General features: G+C 38.2%; 1 protein-coding gene across 1 annotated transcript; it reads left to right on the forward strand.

Annotated features, from left to right (window-relative positions):
- The first annotated feature begins 12,975 nt into the window (after nucleotides 1-12,975).
- Nucleotides 12,976-22,595, forward strand: LOC105447130 (solute carrier family 43 member 3-like). The gene is made up of 9 exons (XM_030991200.1): nucleotides 12,976-13,448; nucleotides 14,451-14,574; nucleotides 15,505-15,597; nucleotides 16,798-17,305; nucleotides 17,794-18,096; nucleotides 19,049-19,165; nucleotides 19,672-19,861; nucleotides 20,425-20,548; nucleotides 21,093-22,595. Exons 1-9 carry the CDS (start codon nucleotides 13,072-13,074, stop codon nucleotides 21,231-21,233), a joined length of 1,977 nt encoding a protein of 658 aa, XP_030847060.1. The 5' UTR covers nucleotides 12,976-13,071; the 3' UTR covers nucleotides 21,234-22,595.
- The last annotated feature ends 1,259 nt before the right edge of the window (nucleotides 22,596-23,854 follow it).

Consider the following 23,854-nt stretch of genomic DNA (forward strand, 5'->3'; position numbering starts at 1 on the left):
TTTTGACCTAGGTCATGTCACGCTGGATCATAAGGTCGTCAAACTCTAAACCTTTCATGTTGTACATGTCCTTATTATAGGCAGTGGCGGATCCAGGGGTGGGCCGAAACGGCCGCGGCCCCCCCTATTGGCGAAGCAAAAAAATTGAGAAGGAAAAAAGAGGAAGAAAAAAAGAAGGGAAAAAAGGGGGGGGGAAAAGGAGAAGATAAAAGAAAAGAGAAAAAAGTAGTAGAAGAAAATAGAGAGAGTTCAAAAAAGAGGAAAGAAAAAGAAGAGAGGAGCCGGTGAGAAAGCAAGACAACGAAATGGCACTAAAAATTAGTGACAGTAACGACGAATAAGGGAAAGACAAGGGGAAGGGGGTGCGTGAAGGCGGATGCATTAAGGGGAGGGGGGGGGGTGACTGGCCGTATTCTTATTTTTAGGTTATGCGAAACTGAGTCGAAATTATGCTTCTTTTCAAAACAATCTTAGCATGCTTGTTTATGTTAAGCCGGAGTGCATGAAAAGGTTAGTGTAGAAACACTTCTGAAAAGGCCGCGCCCGGCCCCTCCAAAGAACGGCAGAATGGTAATCTATAAATTATGGGGTCATTCTTGATGGCTTGGGAGTCGTTATTAAGGAGGGGGTCCGGCCCTACTCAAATGGTAGTGACGGTAACGATGGATAAGGCAGAGGGGGGGGGTCAAACCCCCCTCAAATTTTTGTCAAGTTGTCAAGTTGGTCCTGATGTGTATAATGCGTAGACCAGGGGTTCTCAAACTTTTTCTTTGACGGTCCAGAAGCGATTTCTATGAAAGCTGTAAGGTCCGAAATGACACTTGTATACTGAAGATAATGAGGCTTGTTTTTGGTCTATATCTGATCCAAGAAGAATTGTTACAGTTTAAAAAAAAACAGAACCGCCAGTGCTTCCACTCGTTTAAATAGAGTTTCCTGAAAAAGAACACCCAATATCCTGGAATTTGAAAGAATTTTCTTAAAACATTCAAAATGCCTCTTACGTGGATTTCTTATTTGAATGAATCGCTATGACGTTTTAATATGTATCAATGAGTGGGCTTATTTTGCTTTCTAATGGATCCATACAACGTGACAGAGCTTAAGGGGTCTGGTAGAGCCTTTTCAAGAAAGAAATTGTCTTTAGGAGAAAAAAAAGAGGTTATTTCTAAAATGAAATGAAAGGGTTATTGACTTTCAAGAGAGAAAATTGTCTATAAGAGAGGAGGAGAGGTTATTTCTAAAATGAAATGAAAGGGCTCTTGTCAAATAGCCCTTTCATTTCATTTTTTCTCTCGAAATAAACTCTCTTTCTCTCTGATAGACAATTTTATGAGATGGAATCTTCAATCTGAAGCCTTTTTGTGCTCTTTGAAAATGGCACACTGAATGGGGGCAGTGCAATTTAAATTTCAAGGGATGGATTAGAGTTTTTATCGCTCTTGAAAGTCAAATAGCCCTTTCATTTCATTTTAGAAATAAACTCTAATACATTCCTTGATATTTAAATTGCGCCGCCCCTATTGTGTCCTCTTTTTAAAGAGCACAACAGAGCCCTCAGATTAGGCAGCAAGTAGCAAAACAAACCCGTAACACTGGACACAACATTCAATGGGATGATGCCCATATCATTGAGTTTGAAACGCACTTCTGGTCAAGAATGGTAGAAGAAGCATCTGCATAAAAAAGGATGAATCCTTCACTGAATAGGGATTCTTGCTATACACTTTTACCTTTGTGTAAATAATAAAAAGTCCACGGGCGTGGTTGTTAGAAGCTTAAACTACATAAAACTCTCTCCAATTTTGCAGGGGGAGAGCCTTTGTCGGGAGTCTTTAATGATAAAAGGGATAAATCCTTCACTGAATAGGGATTCTTGCTATAATGTTACCTTTCTTCGCTCCAGTGATCTCGAGGCAGCAGACAGCAAGAAATTGTGTAAATAATTCGCTGTTGCCGGGAGTCTTGCATGGGGCGGAGCACCAGGAAGTTCTTGAACTTTAAAAAAAATTAGGAAATTCCAAATAGTCGTCATGAGCGATAGAAATTGTAATTTCCTCCTTGAGAGTCACATACCCCCTTTCATTTCATTTTAGATTTTAACCTCTCTTTCTCTCTTAAAGACAATTTCATATAACTTCTGTTTTCGTATTGTTGTACTTTCGTCCGCAGACTACTTAAGCACATGTCGAGCCAACTCAGTCGGAAATGTAATATGTAGGCCTAAGTGTAAAGTTAAGTTTCATGTTCTTCCTTTTTTCTTTCTTTCTTTCTTTCTCTTCCTCTCTCTGTCTCTCTCCTTTTCCTCTATCTTCTTTTAAAAAAAAATAATTCTTTCTTTTCTTCTCATTTTTCTGTGTGTGACATGCGTTGCGCGTACGTCTATCAATGTCTTAATATGGTAGATTTACATTTTGATGTTTCCCTTTGTAGGTGCACCTTATATTCCAGAAAGTGCCCTATTTTGATGGTGCCCCCCCCCCCATGTATTGATCTCGATAAAAAAATAAATTTCTCATTAATTCTATTTCCAATATATCTAATACTTGCACTAATCTCCAATTAAAAAAAATCGTCTACTTTCTCTCAAGACAACATTATATAAAGGATTCATTAATGCAAGGCTATCACGCGAGTAATCTCTCAATTTCTAACTTCCTGCTTTCCTCATCTCCCAGTCTCCCTTGCTTTAATATTCCTCGTTACTTCCTTCCAATTGAACTCCAACTTAATTGATGTTATACATTGTATCTATTCTTCAACTACAGGTAGATGAAAATGTTACTCAAAATCCATTATATAAATCACACTCAGGATACAGCCAATCGACGAGAATTGCTTCAATCTATATTTTACATGTATCATTAATATATGGTTTTACAATGGCTATGGTGATGAGTTGTCTAGGTAACATGTTGATGTGTTTGTTAAAATGTATTACCATGGTGCACCTTCTTGGTTACAAACAAATTATGTGTATGTATTAACGTAAGTTCGTGCCTTTACATATCACAGTAGAAATCAATGTTTTATATTTGATGCAGAATAATATTAATATTTGGAGATTAGAAACACAAACAGTTTCCATAACCGTTCAAGTGTTTCAAGAAAAAGTTAAGAAAACTTTCTCCTGGATGTAAATTGGAATTTTAAGCGGTTTCATTGGAATTAATCGAGAAATTCCCCTCGCTAGCGTGTAAATAAAAATACGCCGGCCGGCCATACGTAAATGGCAGTGACGGTAACAACGAATTAGGAGGAAGGGGTGCATACGTGAACTACAAGCGATGATGATGGGGCGGGTGGCAGGGGTAGGGGTCAAAGTTCGCCCCACTCTTCAAGTACCCCCCTCCCCAAAGGGCCACTTTTACTTTGTAAAGAAGTGCCCCTTCCCCCTTTTAACTCGGATAAGCGCACATTTCATCAACACATGTGCCCCCTTTCCTATCTGATAAGGGCTATTTAGAAAAATGAGGCCCTTCATAAATAAAAAGTGTCCCTTTTCATCTCTGGTAAATGACCATTTTCATATATGAGAAGTTAATTCTTTTCACTTCAGTGCGCTCTTCACCTTCGATAATTGTCCCTATTCAAATCTGAGAGATGCTCGTTTTACTTTGAAAAGTACCCCTTCCCCTCCTGATAGGTACTCTTTTCATCTATGATGGGTGCCCATTTTCACCTTTGCTAACTGCCCTTTTATTTTGAATCGTGCCCCTTTCCCTTTCTATTAAGGGACCTATCCCCTTTTCATAAATGCCCCTTTTCACCTCTGATAAATCAATTTCTGATGGATGCCCCTTTTCCGTCGACAAATGCCCATTTCCCATACTCATAAGTGCCCAATCTCATTTCTGGTGAGTGCCTCCTTTCAGGTGTAAGAAGTGCCCAGTTTAAACCTTGATAATTACTCTTTGTACCTTGACACATGCTCCTTTTCTTTTCTAATAAGTGTCTTTATCCCTTTCGATATGTGTCCCCTTAACCTCTCATCATCAGGCACGTAGGCACGGGGGGGGGGGGGCACGGGGGGGGGGGGGCACGGGGGGGGGCACGTGCCCCCTAACCTGCTCATCATTAGTCTTGCACTAATTTAAAGCGACTAAGAGTAATTTCCCCTAAAGCTTGCTTGCTCGCTCGCATTTATAGATGATACAATTATATGTCACTTTAAAACAAATGTTTTTTCAGTCTTCCGTGATGCTTATAACCCCATCATGATTTGGTTTTTTCCTCTTTCTAAGATGTAATTTTTCACTCTGCGACCTCACAGATCTTACATTTTTTTCTCGCTCGCTTTGCTCGCTCGCAAATGAATATTCAGACAATCACACTCAGCCGAAAGTGTGATGCTTAAGCAATAACTTGTATGATATATAAAGAAAAACAAATATTGAAATCGTCCCTGATAATGGGATCACAATGAAAGGGTATATACCAATGTCTAAAAAAATGTATAATTTCGCCTTGAGATTTCGCTTTGTAGGTGCCCTTTTTTGTTGGTGCTTTCCACTTTGGAAATAGCTCCGCCGCCCCTGCTTACGCATTAGCGCCAGCGTTAATTTCACGCTTGCACGCACAGGGGGTGTGTGTGTGTGTGTGTGTGTGGGGGGGGGTTCCTCTCTAGCTCTGAAGCTGATTTTTTTTTACCTAGATTCGTGCGATTCGGTTAATACTTTTAGAGGGAGTCTGAGGGGTGATGTGCCCCCCTCTGAAGCTGACATTTTTTTGGATTTTTGAAACTGGATTCGTGCGTTTTGGTTAATACTTTTTTGGGAGTCTGATTTGATTTCAAAACACCTGTAGTTAATGCGGGATGGTGTTGCAGCCTCTCTTTCCCCGAAAATTTAAAAATTACCAATATGCATTTGTTATATCTTATCTCGTATATTTTGGTGACAATTAACACTTTTCACAACATACATAAGCTCAAATTTCCGCTCACTCGCCAAATTATTAAACCAGGAAATATATTGGGGCAAGAGGCTTCAGCCCCCACTGATGGAAATGTCAAAAAAATTGCGCGCGAGCATAACTTGAAAACGGGGAATGTTGATATCGGACAAGAGATGTGACGTGAGCATGTCCCCTTTCCAAAATAATTGTGCCCGTTTGTAGGTACCAGTACACTATTAAAGTCCAGTGCTTCTAATATGACCTTGTCAGTATTGGTAAGTTTAAATAATGGTCTGCGCGAATTTCGAATTTCCGGCCCCCCCCCCCCCCCCCCCCCCCTATTGGAAAATCCTGGATCCGCGCCTGATAGGTGCTCTTGTTTTACCTCCAATTTCTCCCCCTCTTCTTCTTCTTCTTCTTCTGTTACTACTACTACTACTACTAATACTACTACTAATACTACTCCTACTCCCACTACTACTACTACTACTACTACTACTACTTCCTCCTCTGCCTCTTCTTCTTCTTTTTTAGAGAAAGAAAAATAGTACAAAGGAAAAGAAGAAAAACAGAAGAAGAAGGAGAAAAGAAAAGAAAAGAAACAAGAAGAAGAAGAAGAAGAAGAAGAAGGAGGAGGAGAAGAAGAGGGTGAAAAGGAAGAAGAAGAGAAAAAAGAAGAAGAAGAAGAAGAAGAAGAAGAAGAAGAAGAAGGAGAAGTAGAGGGAGAAGAAGAAGAAGAAGAAGAAGAAGAAGAAGAAGAAGGAGGAGGAGAAGAAGAGGGAGAAAAGGAAGAAGAAGAGAAAGAAGAAGAAGAAGAAGAAGAAGAAGAGGGAGAAAGGGAAGAAGAAGAAGAAGAAGAAGAAGAGGGAGAAGAAGAAGAAGAAGAAGAAGAAGAAGAAGAAGAATAAGAAGAAGAAGAAGAAGGAGAAGAGTGAGGAGGAAAAGAGTCGTCAAGAGAAGCTTTTTTTATTATGCATAATTACAATTTTACGAACCTGCGCAAACAGGTTTAACGACATTTTGATCAGAATATACAAATATTTAAATAGTAGCAGCGTCACATGAATGAAATAAAATTCTCGTTTTTGTGGTAATAAATGAAATATTTTCAAGGCATTGCATCAGAACTTGAATCTCCTAATAGGGTCAACCATGCGCGTACGCAGGGGGGGGGGGGTTAAATCCCCCCTTAAGTTTTTTGTATGTGTGTATTATGTGTGTATTTTTGAGCAACCCCCCCCCCCCCTTTCGTGAATTTTTATTTTTTATGTTTTATTTAAAATAATATTAAAAAATAATAATAATAATGCCAATGGCTGACCTAAAAAAAATGACCTTACCCCCCCCCCCCCCCTCCCCTACGGAGCAAAATGTCAAATTTTCAAATTTTGAGACCAAACAAAATAAAAAGTGTCCTCTTACCCCGACATTTTTGGCCCGATTTCAAAATGTTAACCCCCCCCCCCCCCCTTGAAAAAATCCTGCGTACGCCACTGGGGTCAACTATATTTCTTCGAATAAATATTTATACAGTAGCAGGGGAAGTGCCAATCGACACCGAACAACTGGCATCAATTAACAGAATGATTACTTTATGCAACACAAAAGATTTCAATTATCCACTTCCAATCTCGATTAGCTACTAGTCAGCCCTTTTAACAAATATGTAAAATTCATTGTTTACTGGAAACAATGGAATAATTTCGATACTCAGGGTACAAATATGTAATGAGAAATGCAATGTGGCACAGGGAAATTATTTTGTGTGTGGCACATAGGACTAAATAGTTAAAGCCCCACTGCACTACTTATAGCTACTTGCGCCCTCTATAAAGCAAACATGTATAATCGGTGACCGTTTGCTCACATGATCCTCTTTTTTCTTATGTTAATAGCTGATTTGATGAGATAAACACATGTCAGTGAAATTGCAGGGAGGTTTAATCCCTCCTGGATAGACTAGTGTAAACGGGTTTTAAATGACATTCATGTTTCTGTGGTAGTGTTTGTAATATCATCAAAGTAATACATCAGACCATCGACCTATTATTCGGTCCTTGATTAGGTTGCGATGACAGATTATAAATGCAGACATTGAATATGAAATGATTTGTTACTTGAATAAAGAAATGTAATAGCTTGATATACCTATTTAAAGTGTTGAGTCGAAAAAAAAATATATAATTTGTAAACCTACACCATAATTTTTTTTGTTTAAATTTCAATTGTATTTTGAATTCAGTTTCACGAAATTCCTACAATGTTGATGGTACATACGGACTGAACATAATTATATTCGAGCATATTATTTATGTTCGGTCCTTAGTACCATCGAAATTATAAGAATTTCATGAAACTGAATTCAAAATGTAGTTGAAATAAAAATATAATTTTTTTTTAATGTAGCTTGTGAACCTAGACCATAATCAGTACCCAAGTAACATCACCATGATTTGGAACTTGAATAAATTAAGGTACGGACTAAACATAATTATATTCGAGCATATTTATTATGTTCATTTCTTATATACCATCAACATTTTAAACATTTCATGAAACTGAATTAAAAATATAATTGAAATTGAAAAAAGAAATGAAAAAAAAACCTAGACCATAATCAGTCGGCAAGTAATTCATCAACATGATTTAGAACTTGAATAAATTAAGGTACCTTGCAACATAGTCAGGGTTTTCAGTCTACAACTGCCATCAAAATTGTTTGGAACTGGAATAAAGAACTGTAGCTTTAAAACCTACGTCAGATGTTTAGGGCACCGTTTTATGAATAGTTGCGATTAAAACAATCACAAGTCCTCAATATCAATCGCGAGTATTAAAGGTAAAACAAATTTTTGGTATGGGGTCATGAATATGGTTCAAATGAACGTAATTGGAAGCATACGCGATCCTACGATATTCAGTGATCGTTGTCGCGGTTGAAATCGAGTTTAAAGTTATGAAATTGTAAATAATAAACTCTTTATGTTGTATAGCTCCCTCTCAAGGTCAGGATATTAATTAAGCTATAAAACAATGTTTCTTTACTAAAATCGACCGACTAGCTATTCTGGTTTCGAAATTATATGTCACTACTACATATTCTGATAATTTCATGGTCGCAGCTACCATTGTACGGCCGTAGGCCGTATTTGAAATTTATCAAAAATTTACCGGGAGCACCGGTAAATTTTTATATTCAATTTTTCTCGAAAGCGGAAGTGTTTTAGGGGCTAAATTTTGTAGTGCTTATAAAACATCCACAGGGACATCCAAATGTATCAAAATTGTAAGGAATCACTATTCACCCAATTTTCAAAATTTCCCAAAACTTTGTATTACCTTGAATTAGCAGTCTCTTATCTCTTATGGATATATTAAATTGCGATTGATATGAATCGGAAATCAGTTGCGATTAATCACAATTTTTTTCCGGTATTAAACTGGACCCTGAACTCTCAAATCCTACACTGCTGAGGTATGTTTGGAACCACGGGGGCTTTATTCTTTGTTTAGCATGATCATGAGTCAACACCCTTAGGGCTCCAAACAATCGAATGATTTTGTGAGATTGTTTTTCTCTGTTGCCTTAGAAACTTGCTTGTGAATTTTGTGGAAGAATATCAGGTAACTGAATATATATACAGATATCTGCCCATTATATTTTTTGTTTAAAGAAATTTTGTATTCATAATCAGTTCGTGTGTAGGGATTGGTATTGAGATGTTGCTGTGGCGTAGGGAGGGAGGTGTGGGGTGTAGAAGAAAGATAGAGAAAGAGAGGGGGAGAGAGAGAGAGAGAGAGACAGAGAGAGAGAGAGAAGGGGGAGGGGAAAGAGAGAGATGGTGCATTTCCCGTCTTCATCAGTTTATGAAAACCTCAATGTATGACTCATCTTTGCCCCCCCCCCTTACCACAAGCAAGACTCCCTCGCCCCCCCCCCCCCCGAACTGTCCGAGCGAGTATTATCTAAACTTCTAAAATCGACCTGAGGTCATTTCAACAGCTTTATGATTCACGCATTGAAATAATTATGCGAACGTGATATTGCATCATCCGACCGAAACTTGAAATCGCCATGAAGTGTTACTTCTTGAGTCTTTGCGATCGTCTTAATGGCTCAAATTTGGAATCTTGTATGATTAATAACGTAGCATCCTAATGCGTGGGACACGTGCCCCCCCCCCCCGCCCCCCCTCTCTCTCTCTCTCTCTCTCTCTCCCTCTCTCGTGTGATCGATAAAGTAGCATCCGAATACATGGGGCGCGTGCCCCCCCCCCTTTCTCTCTATCTTTGTCTCTTCCTCATTTTGCGAAAAAGGGCAAAGATAAAATGATAAGAAAGAGAGAACAAAATAAAGAGAGGAAAAGGAACGTGAAAAAAAGGTCGTACGACACATCTAATTCGTAGTACGTCATCTATCAAATAAAAGAACTGGCAATGTCATTAGGAAGTAGATTCCATAGTGATGGTCCATTAAAATCAATGTTCCTTTGGAGAAAGGTTATTTTAAAAGAGGGCAATCGAAACTTATTTGAACTTCTTGTTTCATGAGAATGAATTTCAGCATTCACAATTTAAAAATCGATAGAATATAACATTGTTTATCAATGTATACTCATCTGTGGAGAATTAGTCATTTACCATTGTCCAGTTTGAGAGAATTAATGGGCAGGAAACATTAACCATCGAATAATAGATCCAATAAGAATTAAATGTGTCAATCACCATTTCTTGCCCTACTCTTCTCTCGCCCCAGTATTTCCTTGTTAGGAGCCGTTTTCACAAAACGATAAAACTGTTGGATGCTCGTTTAGATGATCATCATAGAATCAATGATGGACAAAATGTAAACTATTCTGGACTCTCATCTACAAAAAAAGAAGAGTTTTATACATCAGATAAATAACCTGTCTTGCCACCGTCTCTTGAATAATACTTCTTTCCTCGGTGATTATTTAACGAATAATGTATTTAATTTTCTCTAATTCAAATTATGTGATTTTGTAACGGCTACGGTACTTTTTTATTTAACGAACCAAACTATATGATGAAATACAATATTTCTTTAATCCAAAATTACACCCCACGGAATCTTTACGCTCATCCACTTCCGGTTCCCTTGTGATTCCTAAAGTTGCATAAACTTGGGGGGGGGGGGTCCTTTGCTCATTTGTGTCCTACCTTATGGATTCATTTAAAAATCATCTAAAAATGTTTTTGTTTAATTCTTTATTATTTCTACATGCGCCTTGAACACTCCACAGAGAGTGGATTCATCTATAAGAATCTATACGTAATGTAACGTTTTGGAATGATCAAATGATCTGCAGTTCTGCACACAGAAAAATCTATGTGGGACCACACACAATAATAAAGGAATGAAGATTTAGTCCAAACTTTTCTGTTACTTCTCGTCGAATATGGGCGATTTAAATAGCTATTCTTTTCAGGATCCAGATGTGTTTTTACAAATTGTTATTTAAACAAATGAGAAATATCACAAATTATATTTCCCCCGTACCAATAACCAAATCTGAACCTTCTCAAACCTACAACGGGCGACTATGATCAGTCATAACAGTGTCACAAATTATATTTCCCCCGTACCAATAACCAAATCTCAACCTTCTCAAACCTCCAACGAGTGACCATGATCAGTCGTAACAGTGTCATTGTGATTGGAATCAAGTTTAGGACATGTTATCAAGCGTCGGTTTTGTGTAAACAGGGTCGCAATTCTTCTTGTTCTGAATGACAATCCAAATTGCTGTTTCCTTTAACAGCGGAACTGTCTTCGTTTTAACTGCGGTCATATTGATAACGGAGCGGGAGTTCAATAAAAAAAATCAGCGGCTGAAAACAGACTGAATTAATCTTTAATGATACACGTGCCAATAAAATGTTCCTTTGGGGCGTTGATAATTATTTTCATCACATGACTCTCTTTTAATTGTTATCTAAACACGATTACAAAGATGTTCAGGGTATGAAGCAATTCCAACACCCCAATTATTAACTGTAGACGGATTTAATCGATGAGAACCCCCCTCCCCCCTCCGGCCCCCTTCAATTCAATGTTAAAGCGACTGTTCATATTTGTCAAGACTGTTTAGTCCCTATTTGTACAGCGTACGGACTTTGATCGTTCATTAAGTCTCCCCATTTTCAATGTTATGGCGAGCGCTATTTTAAGCGTTTTAAGAACTGCAAACATCATTATCTTAAGCAAAGGGTGACCTCATCGTAGAAAAAAAAATATCCAGTCTACTGTTCGCCCATGTGTTACGTCAGTATGGTAATTATTTCAGCGCCTGAAAGAAAGGGAGATTAGAGGAAGGGGGCATTTTCAACCCTGAATTATAGCATAGATGATGACAGAAGTTAAACTATTTCACATTTTTCATCTCCTGGTACATTTACAAGGAGTTCGAACGTGATCTTTAGCTCCAGATTGTAGAAGGCAAGCAGAGACAGAGGAACTGGGGCAATGCTGTAAAGGTATATACGGTATACCATGGATATATAGGATTTCACATTTGTGTCACTCAAATTGATCGATATCGGTCTTTCAGATTTAAAATCTGGGCATTAACATTCTTTTGGATCAATCAATTGATAACCATTCAAATTAACTGAGCGCCAAAATCATTTCAGTTAAGGGCATTCCAAATTTTGTTGTCCGTATTCGATTTATTTTCAGGGCCACAAAACTGTTTAAAGATAAAGGTGAGTTCTGGTCATCCGATTGCATTGTGAAAGAAAGGTCTGGAATGGATCAGAAAAAGTTGATCATGTAGCATGTAAGTATTGGTGTGTACTGCTAAAGTTCTGGAGTCATCAAAATCATAATAAATTTGGCCCAGTCTTGGTAAAGTAACAAGCACTGTACACAGGAAGATATAAATGGGACTACACAAATGGTGCCGGGGCTACTATTAAACCTTGATTTCCTGATCTTTCTATGCTCATTTCTTAGCCAGTATACATGTTCTACCAAAATTGTTTGGCAAATGACATTTATTTGTAATCTTGAACATTCAGTGTAAGTTTCGTTTGATTCTGTGAGAATTCATTTTTTTTTTTAACCAGTACTTACCTTTAACGTGCATACAAAATCTTGAACGTATGTACGATTCCAAATTTTGTGCATTGAATTTCGATGTTCGTGCATTCAAATTAACACCGATGGTAGGCCTGAGGAGCCTTTCGGGGCGTTCAATTTCATTTGCGGGAAATAAATAAATTGATTCGTTCTTTCCTGTTTGTATTAGTCGTGTATGCTTGTTTGTGTGATTTTGTATTGTTTGTTTTTTACGAGTTTTACGAATTTCTGTTACGAATAACTGTATTTCAAAAGTAAGAATGCGAATTGCATACATTATTGTTGCTAGGTATGACAAACATGTAATGGCTTTACAAAGATTTGTGCATTGAATTTGATTACATTACCAAAAATGGCCTATTGTAGTACAAAGGATAAACGGATAATTAAAAGCATCTTCCCCACACACGCATGGGAAGGAAGCATCCATAAATTTGAATACATTTTAGTTATGTCGCATAGTATGTCACGCTACCTTGAAAATGGCGGTGCCCATGTCGTGCTGAGAAACTGTACTTTATTCTTGCTTGTTACCTCTCTTATACCATTTGGTGGTGATTCTTGTAGATTAAATGGTAAGAATACAATAAATCTCTCAGAATAAACACTATTTCTTGGGGTGAGGTTTCCTTTAACATTTAGTTGCATGACCAAATCGCCAAATTGAGCGGATAAATATATAAATAACGATCTACAAAAATATTGAGTGCAAATATGAAGCGCTTGTCACCCACAAAGGGAGCAATTCTTATACAAATAATTCACGTTTGCGAATAGATTACACAGTGATTCGTGAATTGTTATATACTGTACCTCACCATTTTATTGTTACCATTTCTGTAAAAGTCAGGCGCGGGTACATGGGGGCGACAGGAGCTGCCCCCCCCCCCTCACAAAAGGGAAAGGAAAGGAAAGAAAAAGGGGGAGAACCATCTGCACCAAACTGGCCCTATTCTGCCCTATAACACCCCCCATTATAATTATGGAAAACCCTTGTTTTTATTTGGCAGGCTTCATCGAATTCCGTGACTGCACGTTTCAATTACTTCTACCCGCTTGATCGTCTACGGATCATGGGGTGTTGTAAGGCAGAGGCGGTGGCGCTCGTGTTCGCCGCAATCGAAAACTTCTTCCACTCCGCGATCATCTTCGGATGGCCGTCTCTCGTCTACGTGCTCAAGGACCTCGGTTATTACAGCGATTTATGCCCACCACCCAACGACAACGCCACGACCACCGTGTCAACATCGCCCTTGGTGACATCGTCCCCCTCATCGATCACGACTGAAGGTGATGATTCGGTGGAGGAAGCCGTGGTCGAATGCGATGCTCAGGATGCCAGACTGTTGCTTATTTACACCATTTCATCGAGTATGTTACCATGCAGTATGCTCTTGTCGGGGATCCTCTTCACGAGAGGAGGTACCCTCATCACCCGCCTCATATTCAGGTTGGTTACCCATAATCATCTTGATTATTACATCATCATTATGATCATAATTATCATAATTGCATTTCATACGTGCAAAATAATGTATCGCAGTATCTTTAATGGTTCTGCTCTTTAAATGACTTTTTCATGCCATGTTTCCTGCGTAGATATCCATTTTATCTCCCCCCCCCCCCAAAAAAAAAATATATATATATTTATATCAACAATGAAATATATATATATATATATATACCTGCGCGTACGCAGGGGGGGGGGTGTTTGGGGGGTTAAACCCCCCCCCCCCTTTGGTATTTTTACATGTTTTAACCCCCCTAAAAAAACCTAAAACCCCCCCCCCCCCTTTGGATTTTTTTTTTTTTTTTTTTTTTTTAATTAAAAAAAAAAAAAAAATTACCTCCATGGCTGACATAAGGTGACCTTACCCCCCCCCCCCCCCCAACGGAGCCAAATGTCAAATTTTCAATTTTCGAGACAAAAAAAATAAAATAAAATGTCGGAAATATGATTTCATGTCTCATTTGGCCATTAAGTATATCTTGACGTTATGATAATGGCCTTGGAACTCAAAAATACGAATTAGCATATTATGACGTCAGCATATTTTTATGGAAAATTTATTGTATCTCTGTATATATTGATCGATTTCCTTCCAAATTTTGATATGTTGTAGCTGAGAAAATTCTCTACAAGATTAGTCTCACATTTTTTTATTTTGATGACGTCATTATAGTTTAAAATTGCAATTAAAGGCGACATGTCAGAATTTTTCTTCATTTGCGTGTTATGCCGTTCTCAGATTTACATGTAGTCAATGGGGATATTTAAATCTATTGGATAACCCACTTGTCTGCAGTGCTCAAGATTGTAGGTTCGATTCCAAGAGTGTCCACTTTTGTTTAATTGTTATCAACATGTCAAAAGGTCATTCACCGCCATCAAATTCACGACAGATCACCTAATTCGTCCTTAGTGACGAATTAAATCTCGTTTTCTTTGTAGTGTATCCCTATTCATAGCTTACCTGTGTATGGCGCTCAGCTCCCCGTCTGTTCCCGATCTCCTCTTCCCGGGAACAATTATTATGGCGGTTACAGGGATCTTCATCTGCATTTGTGGATTTGAGGTATGTTGATTTAGAAGTAGGCAGTGGTGGATCTATAGGGGCATCTTGGGCACGTCCAGCCCCCCCCCCCCCCATTCCCCCGGCGAAAAAAATCAGGGGGGAGGAGGAAGAAAATATTTTTTCACAGGCTGATTTGTTTTCCCTTGTCACAAAATATTCGAAGTTTTACCCCCCCCCCCCCCTCCCCTGACAGTGAATCCTAGACCCGCCACGGGTAGCAGTATAGTAGTAGTAGTAGTTGTAGTAGTAGTAGTAGTAGTAGTAGTAGTTTTATTAGTAATTAATATGGTATTGCCAGTAGAAGTAGTAGTAGTAGTAGTAGTAGTAGAAGTGTTAGTGGCAGTACTAGTCGTATAGAAGTAGAAGAAGAAAAAGTAGTAGTGTAGCAGAAGAAGTATTAATGGTAGTGGTTGTAGGTGTTATTGTTTTAGTAATTTGATGTGGTATTACCAGTATTAGTAGTAGAAGTACTAGTAGTAGTAGTATTAGTAGTAGTAGTAGTAGTAGTATTAGTAGTAGTAGTAGTAGTATTAGTAGGAATAGTAGTAGTAGTAGTAGTAGTAGTAGTAGTAGTAGTAGTAGTGTTAGCAGTAGTAGTAGTAGTAGTAGAAGTAGTAGTATAGTACTTGTGGTATTGCCAGTAATATTAGTAGTAGTGGTAGTAGAAGTAGTAGAAGAAGTTCATTCTATTACTCGTTTTATTGTCAGAAGGCTAATCTACCACAAGCTTCATTGCATAAATTTAGAAGAAGAAATTATCAGATACAAGCATGAAAACAGGTGCAATTATCGAAATATGATATAACATTGTCTTTCTCTAATCTCTTATGTTCTTCTAAAATTGGAAATCAGTATATAAATATTATATATTTAGTATATTTAGTACCACTATGATTATACTTTTCTGTTTTCTTTTGTTTCACTTTTAAGGTATCCAATTTATTTCCGAAGTATAAGTCAACATCGCTAGGACTCATCGTCGGGGCCTGCGATTCCAGCGCATGCGTTTTACTGTTAATCAAGGTATGACCAGGGGTGTTTCACAAAGATCCTAAGTCGAACTTAACTCTAAGTTGGACTTAAAAGTTATGGAGAGCCATTTGTAGCCTTAAAATAAAAATATATTCAAAAGGGAAAATTCAAGTATTTTAAACTTTTCATAAATTCCACATCGAGAACATGAAATCTCCCATGATAGTAGAAAATATGAATGATTTTAATCAACATTTTATGCCTTTTAAAATAACTTTTACAAAATATTTTAAAAGATGCTTACGGCTTTCCATAATATTTTAGTCCAAATTAGAGATAAGTTCAACTTAGGATCTTTGTGAAACACCCCCCAGATTTTCATGATACATTTATCGTGGAGACAATCTCATACGCATATACAAATTGAAATATGCATTTTAACACTTCCAGGTCGACATAACTGCGACTGTTTTTTGTATTTATTTTTCAATTTTTGTATTACTCCTGGCTATTTTTACGCTAGTTTTAATAATTGGGTGTTGTTTTTTTCTCAAGAAACTTATTCCTTGCTGAAACCATCTTTGAAGACCAGTTTTGCAACCCATTCAAGTTGACTTAATTAATATCAGAATTAAAGTATTATAATTCTTTCTTTTTCTGTATTTACAATTACACAATCTGACATTGATTGATGATTGATCGATTATAATTACTAATTTCGCCAGACTGCTATGAAAACAAGTACCTGCTTGTGGGTAAGCAACCAGAGGACCTAATTCCTTTAAGAGGGACTTGGTAATGTGGATTTACCAAAAGGCACTAGCATATCGACTTGGTACGTTTTGTAACCGGGACCTCCCGGTTATGAGACCACAGCTCTGCCATTGAGATATTAGGACTCATGGTCTGCTAACTTGTACATTTAATGTTGGGTTGTTAATGTTAGCAAATTTTTGGATGTGTCGTGGGGTACTGGTTCATTCACTAAACTAAAACTCTCAATCTAAGGGTTGAGGGTTCGAATCCCAGCCCGGCACTTAGCGTCCTTTGGCAAGATATTAATCCGCTTTTGACACCCTCCACCCAGGTGTAAATGGCTACTTGGAAATTGCTGGGGGTAATGGTAATTGCAGGGTCCATAGGAAGAGGAGTGTCTCTACTGACGTGGTTATCTAGCTGAGTAAAGAAGACCAAATCATCATTAGTATCATTATCGTTATTACTGCTATTACTATAAAAACTCTTTTGCAGGTCTTGTACGATGCTGGAATATCGATGAGCGCGTCTTTCTACGCCCTGGCCGTCTCGACCCTCTTCTTCACAATAAACACCGTCCTCCTTCCTCGCGACCATATACCATGGCCCCTACCTGAAGGCTATCGACTCCGAGATAATGGAATATGCTCAAAGAACAAATATGAACCCCCGGAGCCGCCCCTCCCAATTCCAGACAATCCGATAAATGGATCGACAATAGAAATAAAGGAAAACAACAATAAATACGTGACTGTTAATGACGCATTTGATGGTGTAATGTCGTCAGGATTTTATTCAAATTTAAATGAGAATGGTATAATGAATAAACACATTTGTTCGGATGATGGGTCAATTGAAAAGAGGGCGGCATCCCCAGTTGCAGAACCTGAGACTGGAGAGAAGGAGGGATCGATCTTAGCGAAGGATGTTAAAGATAATGAGAAGGAGAATGGCAGTGTTATGTGCCATGATAACGCAGGATACGTACATGAGCATGAGCAAGGTACATTTAAGATTTTACTTTATATGATATTGAAGTGTTTAGGCTACGTGCAGTAAAATATAAAGTTTATTCACTTTGTCGACCTAACCAATGATCATTAATGTACTTATCTACGGAAATTCATGTAAATTGTAATCATTATGATCGTGATGATGATAATAATAATAATAATAATAATAATCATATTTATAATGATAATAACAATAATAATAATAATGAAAATAACAATAATGATAATGATAATAATGGTAATAATATCAATATCAACAGTAATGATACTGATAACGATAATAATAATGATAATAATAGTTTTAAAAAAATGAATGAATAGATAGAAGACGAAGATACATGTCATTACTATACATTCAGAACAATTTCTGCGAGAACAAAAGTGATGTAATGTATAATCTTAACACTGACAAAATTGCCTATAGCATCAATTTTAAAATATTTATTTTCATGCAAACCATTTCTCATTTCGCGTTAAGCACAAGATGGGAACTTTGACGATATTCGCGAAACCGATCACAAAAGTGCTGTTCAGGAGCTCGATAACAAGGCCGACGTCCGCGTCGACGTCGATCTTTCCAAGGCGGCTCGTCGGGCGACCAGGGATAAGCTGACCGAAGACCAGCGAGTCGAAGATTTCCCGACCACGTGGTCAGTCCTGAGGTCGCCCATGTTTCTCCTGATGACCTTCTGGACGATCGCGGTTCAAGGGGAGATCTTCTTTGTGATCGGGATCATGAACCCGTGGTTGACGTTTCTAGCCGATGGTGATACTGAAACAGGTTGGTGACGTACTATATATATATATATATATATGAGTACTGGGGGGGGGGGGGGGGTTCACAAAAAAATTCATCAGTGACAAAATGACAGTTTATGTTAAAAGCTACTGAAATCCTTACATCTGATTGGTTATCAGCAGATTTTTGTCACTGATTTTGTAATTTGTCATTGAAAAAAGGCTTTGTGAAAAGGGTTCCTGCTCTTTGATTGTACGACGCTTGCATTTTGCGACAATTATTGTTCCGCGCCCATTTTTCCTAGTACCCTAACCGAATTAATAAAGTTAACCCTATAGACCTGACACCATGCCTAGCCCTAACCCTAAACATAACTTAAAACCCGATTGCAACCCCAACTTTATACCTTTGACGAAATAAAGCCTGGAGCAATTGTCGCAGGAGCTAATGTCCTGTCACCATTTCTTAGACTTAAGTGTAATGGGAAACAGGGGTAATAAATACCCACGGGAATCTTCATGATTGAAATCAATAAACAGTCTTGTATTTTGCACGTTGAGAGCTTTATATTCACTGTGCGTTACTCCCCGTTTTTCAGCCATTTGCATGTACTCGGTTTTTCGAAGATGTGTAATAATGATTATAACTGGTTTAATAATAATATTATTAATAATAATGATAATATTGTTTATCCAGGGAAGCCTCATCAGCTTCAAAACTAAATCAAATCAAATCAAATCTAATCAAATCAAATCTGTTTTTCCTGATGAAGGCGCTGGAAGTGTCTGACTGGTAGATGGGTTGCTTGCCACATGTAGATAATGACGCCTTCCCTGCCGGTGTTGAATCTGCCCGTGTAGTTAGTATGAACCGCTCACCCTCAACATTCAGAGATCCTATTTTTATCTAATCATAAGATTCAATATTTTTTGAGAGAGTAATGAATACGTTAAAATATGCTGTTCTTTCTTTCTTTTTTCTTGTTTCTACATAGTAAGTTTTTATACCAACATCTTAGCTGTGGCAACTATAGGAAGTCTGTTCGGGTCGCCTATTATGGGTTATGTCTTCGACCGACGAAAACAACGTTCTGAAAAGTCTCCGAAGAAAGGTAAAATTGTTGACAAACTAGTTCATGCAATTTATATATCTTAGGGGTGACCCGACATATTTTTTCTCAAAGATATATATCATTGGGTTAGACATATGGATTCATGTTGTGGAATCGATCAGAAAAGGTTGATCATCTAGCATATAAGTATTGGTGTGTACTGCAAGGTTCTGGAATCATTAAAATGATAAGAAATTTGGCCCAGTCATTGTAGCTTTGCAAACACTGTAAAATTTATATGGGACTACACGAACATGTGAAATGAAAATATATTCCCGAGTTTTATGATGGTTCATGCTATATTTAGAATATTATGACATTTGAAGAGCCATGCTTTTCAGGGAACATTTTTTTTTTGTATCTGAAGTTCTTCCGCCCTTGCATAATACAATGATAACGCTCACAAATTATTGTTCACCTCTTCCCAGAACTCAACCTTCTCTTTAAGTGTTTTTCCTTAATAATTCACTCCTCAAACTGTGTTTTATCTCTTCCATTTAATGCAGATGACACAAAAGGACCATATGCGGACTTGCGAGATAGCTGGCTACCACTGGCCGTGGCTTCGGGTACAGCCATAGTTATGTCTTTGTTACTGATGATCCCTAACCTCCCCGTACAGTTCGGTACCTTCGTCGCACTGACGGCTGTCAGAGCCATGTTTTATTCTGCATCTGCAGCCATAGTACCAATAAGGTAAGTTTATAGGTAGTATAGATACTACCATAAATTTCCACTTGTTATCGATCTTTGATGGTAACTATGAGAGATGTAACAAGAGCTAAGGAGGTGGTGGTGGAGGGGGGGGGGGGCTGGTGGACGCACCCTCCCCTCTCCGGCCCATCGAATGGCAAAATGAACAAAAAGAGAGGGGGATCGAAGGAGAGAGATAGAGGGAAAAGCAAGAGAGAGAGAGAGAGAGAGAGAGATAGAGAGAGAGAGAAAGAGAGAAGGAAGAAATAAAGAAATTGAGAAGGACAAAGGGGTGCTTTCGAAAGATAGAATACCCCCCCCCCCCCCAGTCCTATCCTAATTACTGTAGATGCCTTGATTATTCCTGTTTATTCTCATTTTATCAATATTATCTTAAGGAACGATTGGACTTTGGGATAATATAACCTGGCTTTTGTGCACCTAAAGTTGTTTTCATAAGCATCATTAAATCTATATGTCTACTTATTTGAAAATCTATGAATTTGACCTTGGACTTCAACATAAATTTTACTATTGTCTTTTATTTATTTTATGTTTCTGAATAGTTTTCCCATGCGATTTTATCCGACTGTGTTCGGAGCTACAAACTTCATCGCTGGTCTAGTCTCCCTTACACAGTATCCTCTCTTCATCGTCATCCAGGAATCATTAGGCGGTGATCCCCGATGGGTAAGATGAAATATATCTATAATATTTATTACTTTATTTAGTGATTTCATTTCCAGGCAGTTAAACAAAAATAAAACACAGAGACAAGGGAAGTAAGAAATACCACCGACTAGTCCCCGAGAATAGTCAAAGAGAGATTGTTTCCTGCTGAAGGAGAAGCTCACTCTGATATTTGTTTTTAATAGAAGCAGAAACATGAGAGTAACAGGTTAGTGAAAGTATGAGCAAAAACTGATTAAAAATAAGAAAGTTTTTAATTTTTGAAGATACGATCAATCAAACACAAATTGTTAACTCTGTGACGTATCTTATTGTTTTGCAACCGACGTATCCGCTTGCACCATTCGTAATTACTTTTGATGTAAATTTTAAGATCCCTATATAAAGCACATCTTTTCACTTAACTGTCCGTTGTCCAGAAAGTAAGTAATGCACATCAGAGGATCTTGCAGTGCAGTAGAATATTATTTGCACAATCAATGCGCTCTATATAGATCTTATATCATTTGTCATTTTTTTAATTAAATTATTACTTTCCTTCCAGGTGATCTTTGGGATGATGCTTCTCAACGTGGTTGGTCTGGTGTACCCTATATACATCTATGTCTACGGGAATAACCGCGAGAAGCGATACATGGAAACAAGAAGACAAGAAAATCCAACTACAAACGGCACTGCTGCTTAACCCTCTCCCCGTTTTATTCGACTAAGACCCCGGTTGCACCAACGAGACCGACACCACACTGACAACCTACAAAAGGTGTCGTAGAATAGTGGTTCATTGACTTGACCCTCTATCCAAGGGTTTAGGGTTCGACTCCCAGCAAGGAACAAACACCCTTTGGCAAGTTAACTTTATCGCCCTGGTAAAACCTTTGTATGTCTTTCCTTGCGTTCAGGCTACCGAAACTCATCGTACGTCGGTTAACGAAACTGGCTCATCTCTTCTTACAACAGCTTCTCAATGAGTATCATCCAATATTGGTTCCTTAAATTGTGTAATTATGTGAAAGAGGATGTCATTTTAGAAGAGATACTTCTTGTTAGATCCGCCACTGGTTAAATTGTAAACTGCTGCTAAAGTGTGATCTGCTGCTGAAGTGTAAACTGCTGCTAAAGTGTAATCTGCTACTAAGTTGTAACCTCATGTTAAAATGTAGCCTGCTGCTGAAGTGTAAGCTGCTGCTAAACAGTGACCTGCTGCTAAAGCGTAACCCGCTGCTAACGTTTTAATATACAGATATATATCTTTTTGTTTTCCCTCTCTCTGGTGATCCCCTTCTAACAAGCCCTTGAGGCCTTTTTCGGAACACCCTTTTCTTTCATTTCTTTGTATTTATTTGTATTGCTAGCTCATATGTATGTATTACTCTGTTATCAAATATATTGATGTAAACATGAAATTATGCATGACATAGGACTGTTAACTTTTTTCTTTTTTTAATTGTACACATTTGAAGAAATACATGAGAGACATAAGCTCTCTCAATCAATCAATCAAAGTGTAACCCGATGTTAAAGTGTAGTCCTGCTGCTAAAGCGTTACCTGCTGTAAACATTACTACTCTATCTTTTCACGATATATATATATATATAATACATGTACCTCTGTTTGTCCTTGGTTAGACCTACACAAATGGGAGGTTTTCTGATAGTGAAATTAATCACCTTTACATGAAATGTACTAAGACTATAATTGTGATGAGTAACTGTGATGCATAGATTGCTGGACACCAGTCAGTTACTCATCACGCCTCCGCGGTCGCCGATTACACGTACGATACGACCGCGATGCCTGTTCGCTGAAGTGAACTTCTTTTTCAAAAACTTAGGCGTCGGGTTACACTTTAGCGGACTTTTTACTTTAGCAGCTTAACAAACGTCGTGTAACGATAAAGAATCAGCTTCCCGTTCTAGTCTGAACGTCGTATCGTACGAAAATCGTAAAACTTGGCGGGGCTTATCGTAACCGCGCGCTCATCATTAGCCTGCTGTCATGTCAACTGACCTCTTAAAAACCAGTTTCTTTATACGCATGTTGTTATCTAGCCTGTAAGCTCCTTTCGCTACACCCACAACAAAAAGTGAGTCACCCTTACTCAAATTGATGAGTCACTGGTTTGTCCGTACAGCGAAACACTTGAAGGATCATGTGAGTCACTATGACTCGATACAAATGAGTCTTATTTATCTAAGAGACTCATTTGTATCGAGTCATAGTGACTCTCATGATCCTTCAAGTGTTTCGCTGTACGGACAAACCAGTGACTCATCAATTTGAGTAAGGGTGACTCACTTTTTGTTGTGGGTGCATCATGACATAGACCCCCCCCCCTACTCCCTAGGCCTATCACACACATACCATACCATGCCAGAGTCACTGTCCACATTTGCAATGGAAAATATATCCTAAAATATCACATTTTAGCGATGTAATCGGTGGTCCCGCTACCCGAATCTTAAAAATCTACTTTGTACGCACTAAATTAAGCCTTAACTTGAGATTTATTTGTCACCCATACTGTCACGAAACAATCTTGAATTAATTCGTTTTACATCAAATAACAAGGATCTAGGAGTTTCGTTGTATAAAACAATGATGCAAGATCATGCATGTTTTCATTCGACACGGCTTCGTGCGATACAGTAGAATCTATATATAGTTAAGTTACACACAGCCTCATCAACTCGAGTGCGGATATCGTAAAATGAACGCATGCATCATTTGTATAATAATCAGAAGATTCAGCCCACGAATCCAGTCATAAAAATCATCGTTTAAAACCATATGAATAATTATGCGTACCAATTTTTCACTAGCTGCAGTCAAAACTCTTCTGAATCCAAGATATAAGATGGCGACGTCGCGTCGTCGATCGGGAATTCAAATATGGCTCGAGAATGCGCATTTTGGATGACGTCACGAAAGCATGCGCGCGCATGCATACAGCCTCACTTTCAAGTTGACTCACTTTTTTCTTCTAAAATGCTCTTATGTCGATCTTGACTCATTTTTTACGACCATGTGAGTCAGTCGAAGCATTTTGCAAATGCGTCAGCTCATGATTGACACACTGGTGAAATATAAATGAGTCAATAGAGACTCATTGGTTGTTACTAATGAGTCAATTTACACCTGACTCACGAAAATTATGCTTAAATGTGTCCAATGACTCACTTTTTGTAGTTTCGTCTAGTCTGAACAAACTATAATTATGTCTATGTTTATCGTATCCGGCAAATACACCTTGGACATCCACCCCCGGATAACCACCCCCAGTCAACTACCCCCTAGGGCAACTACCC

The sequence above is a fragment of the Strongylocentrotus purpuratus genome, unplaced genomic scaffold (assembly GCF_000002235.5).
Source record: "Strongylocentrotus purpuratus isolate Spur 01 unplaced genomic scaffold, Spur_5.0 spur5_scaffold_2, whole genome shotgun sequence".
NCBI classification, from domain to species: Eukaryota; Metazoa; Echinodermata; class Echinoidea; order Camarodonta; family Strongylocentrotidae; genus Strongylocentrotus; species Strongylocentrotus purpuratus.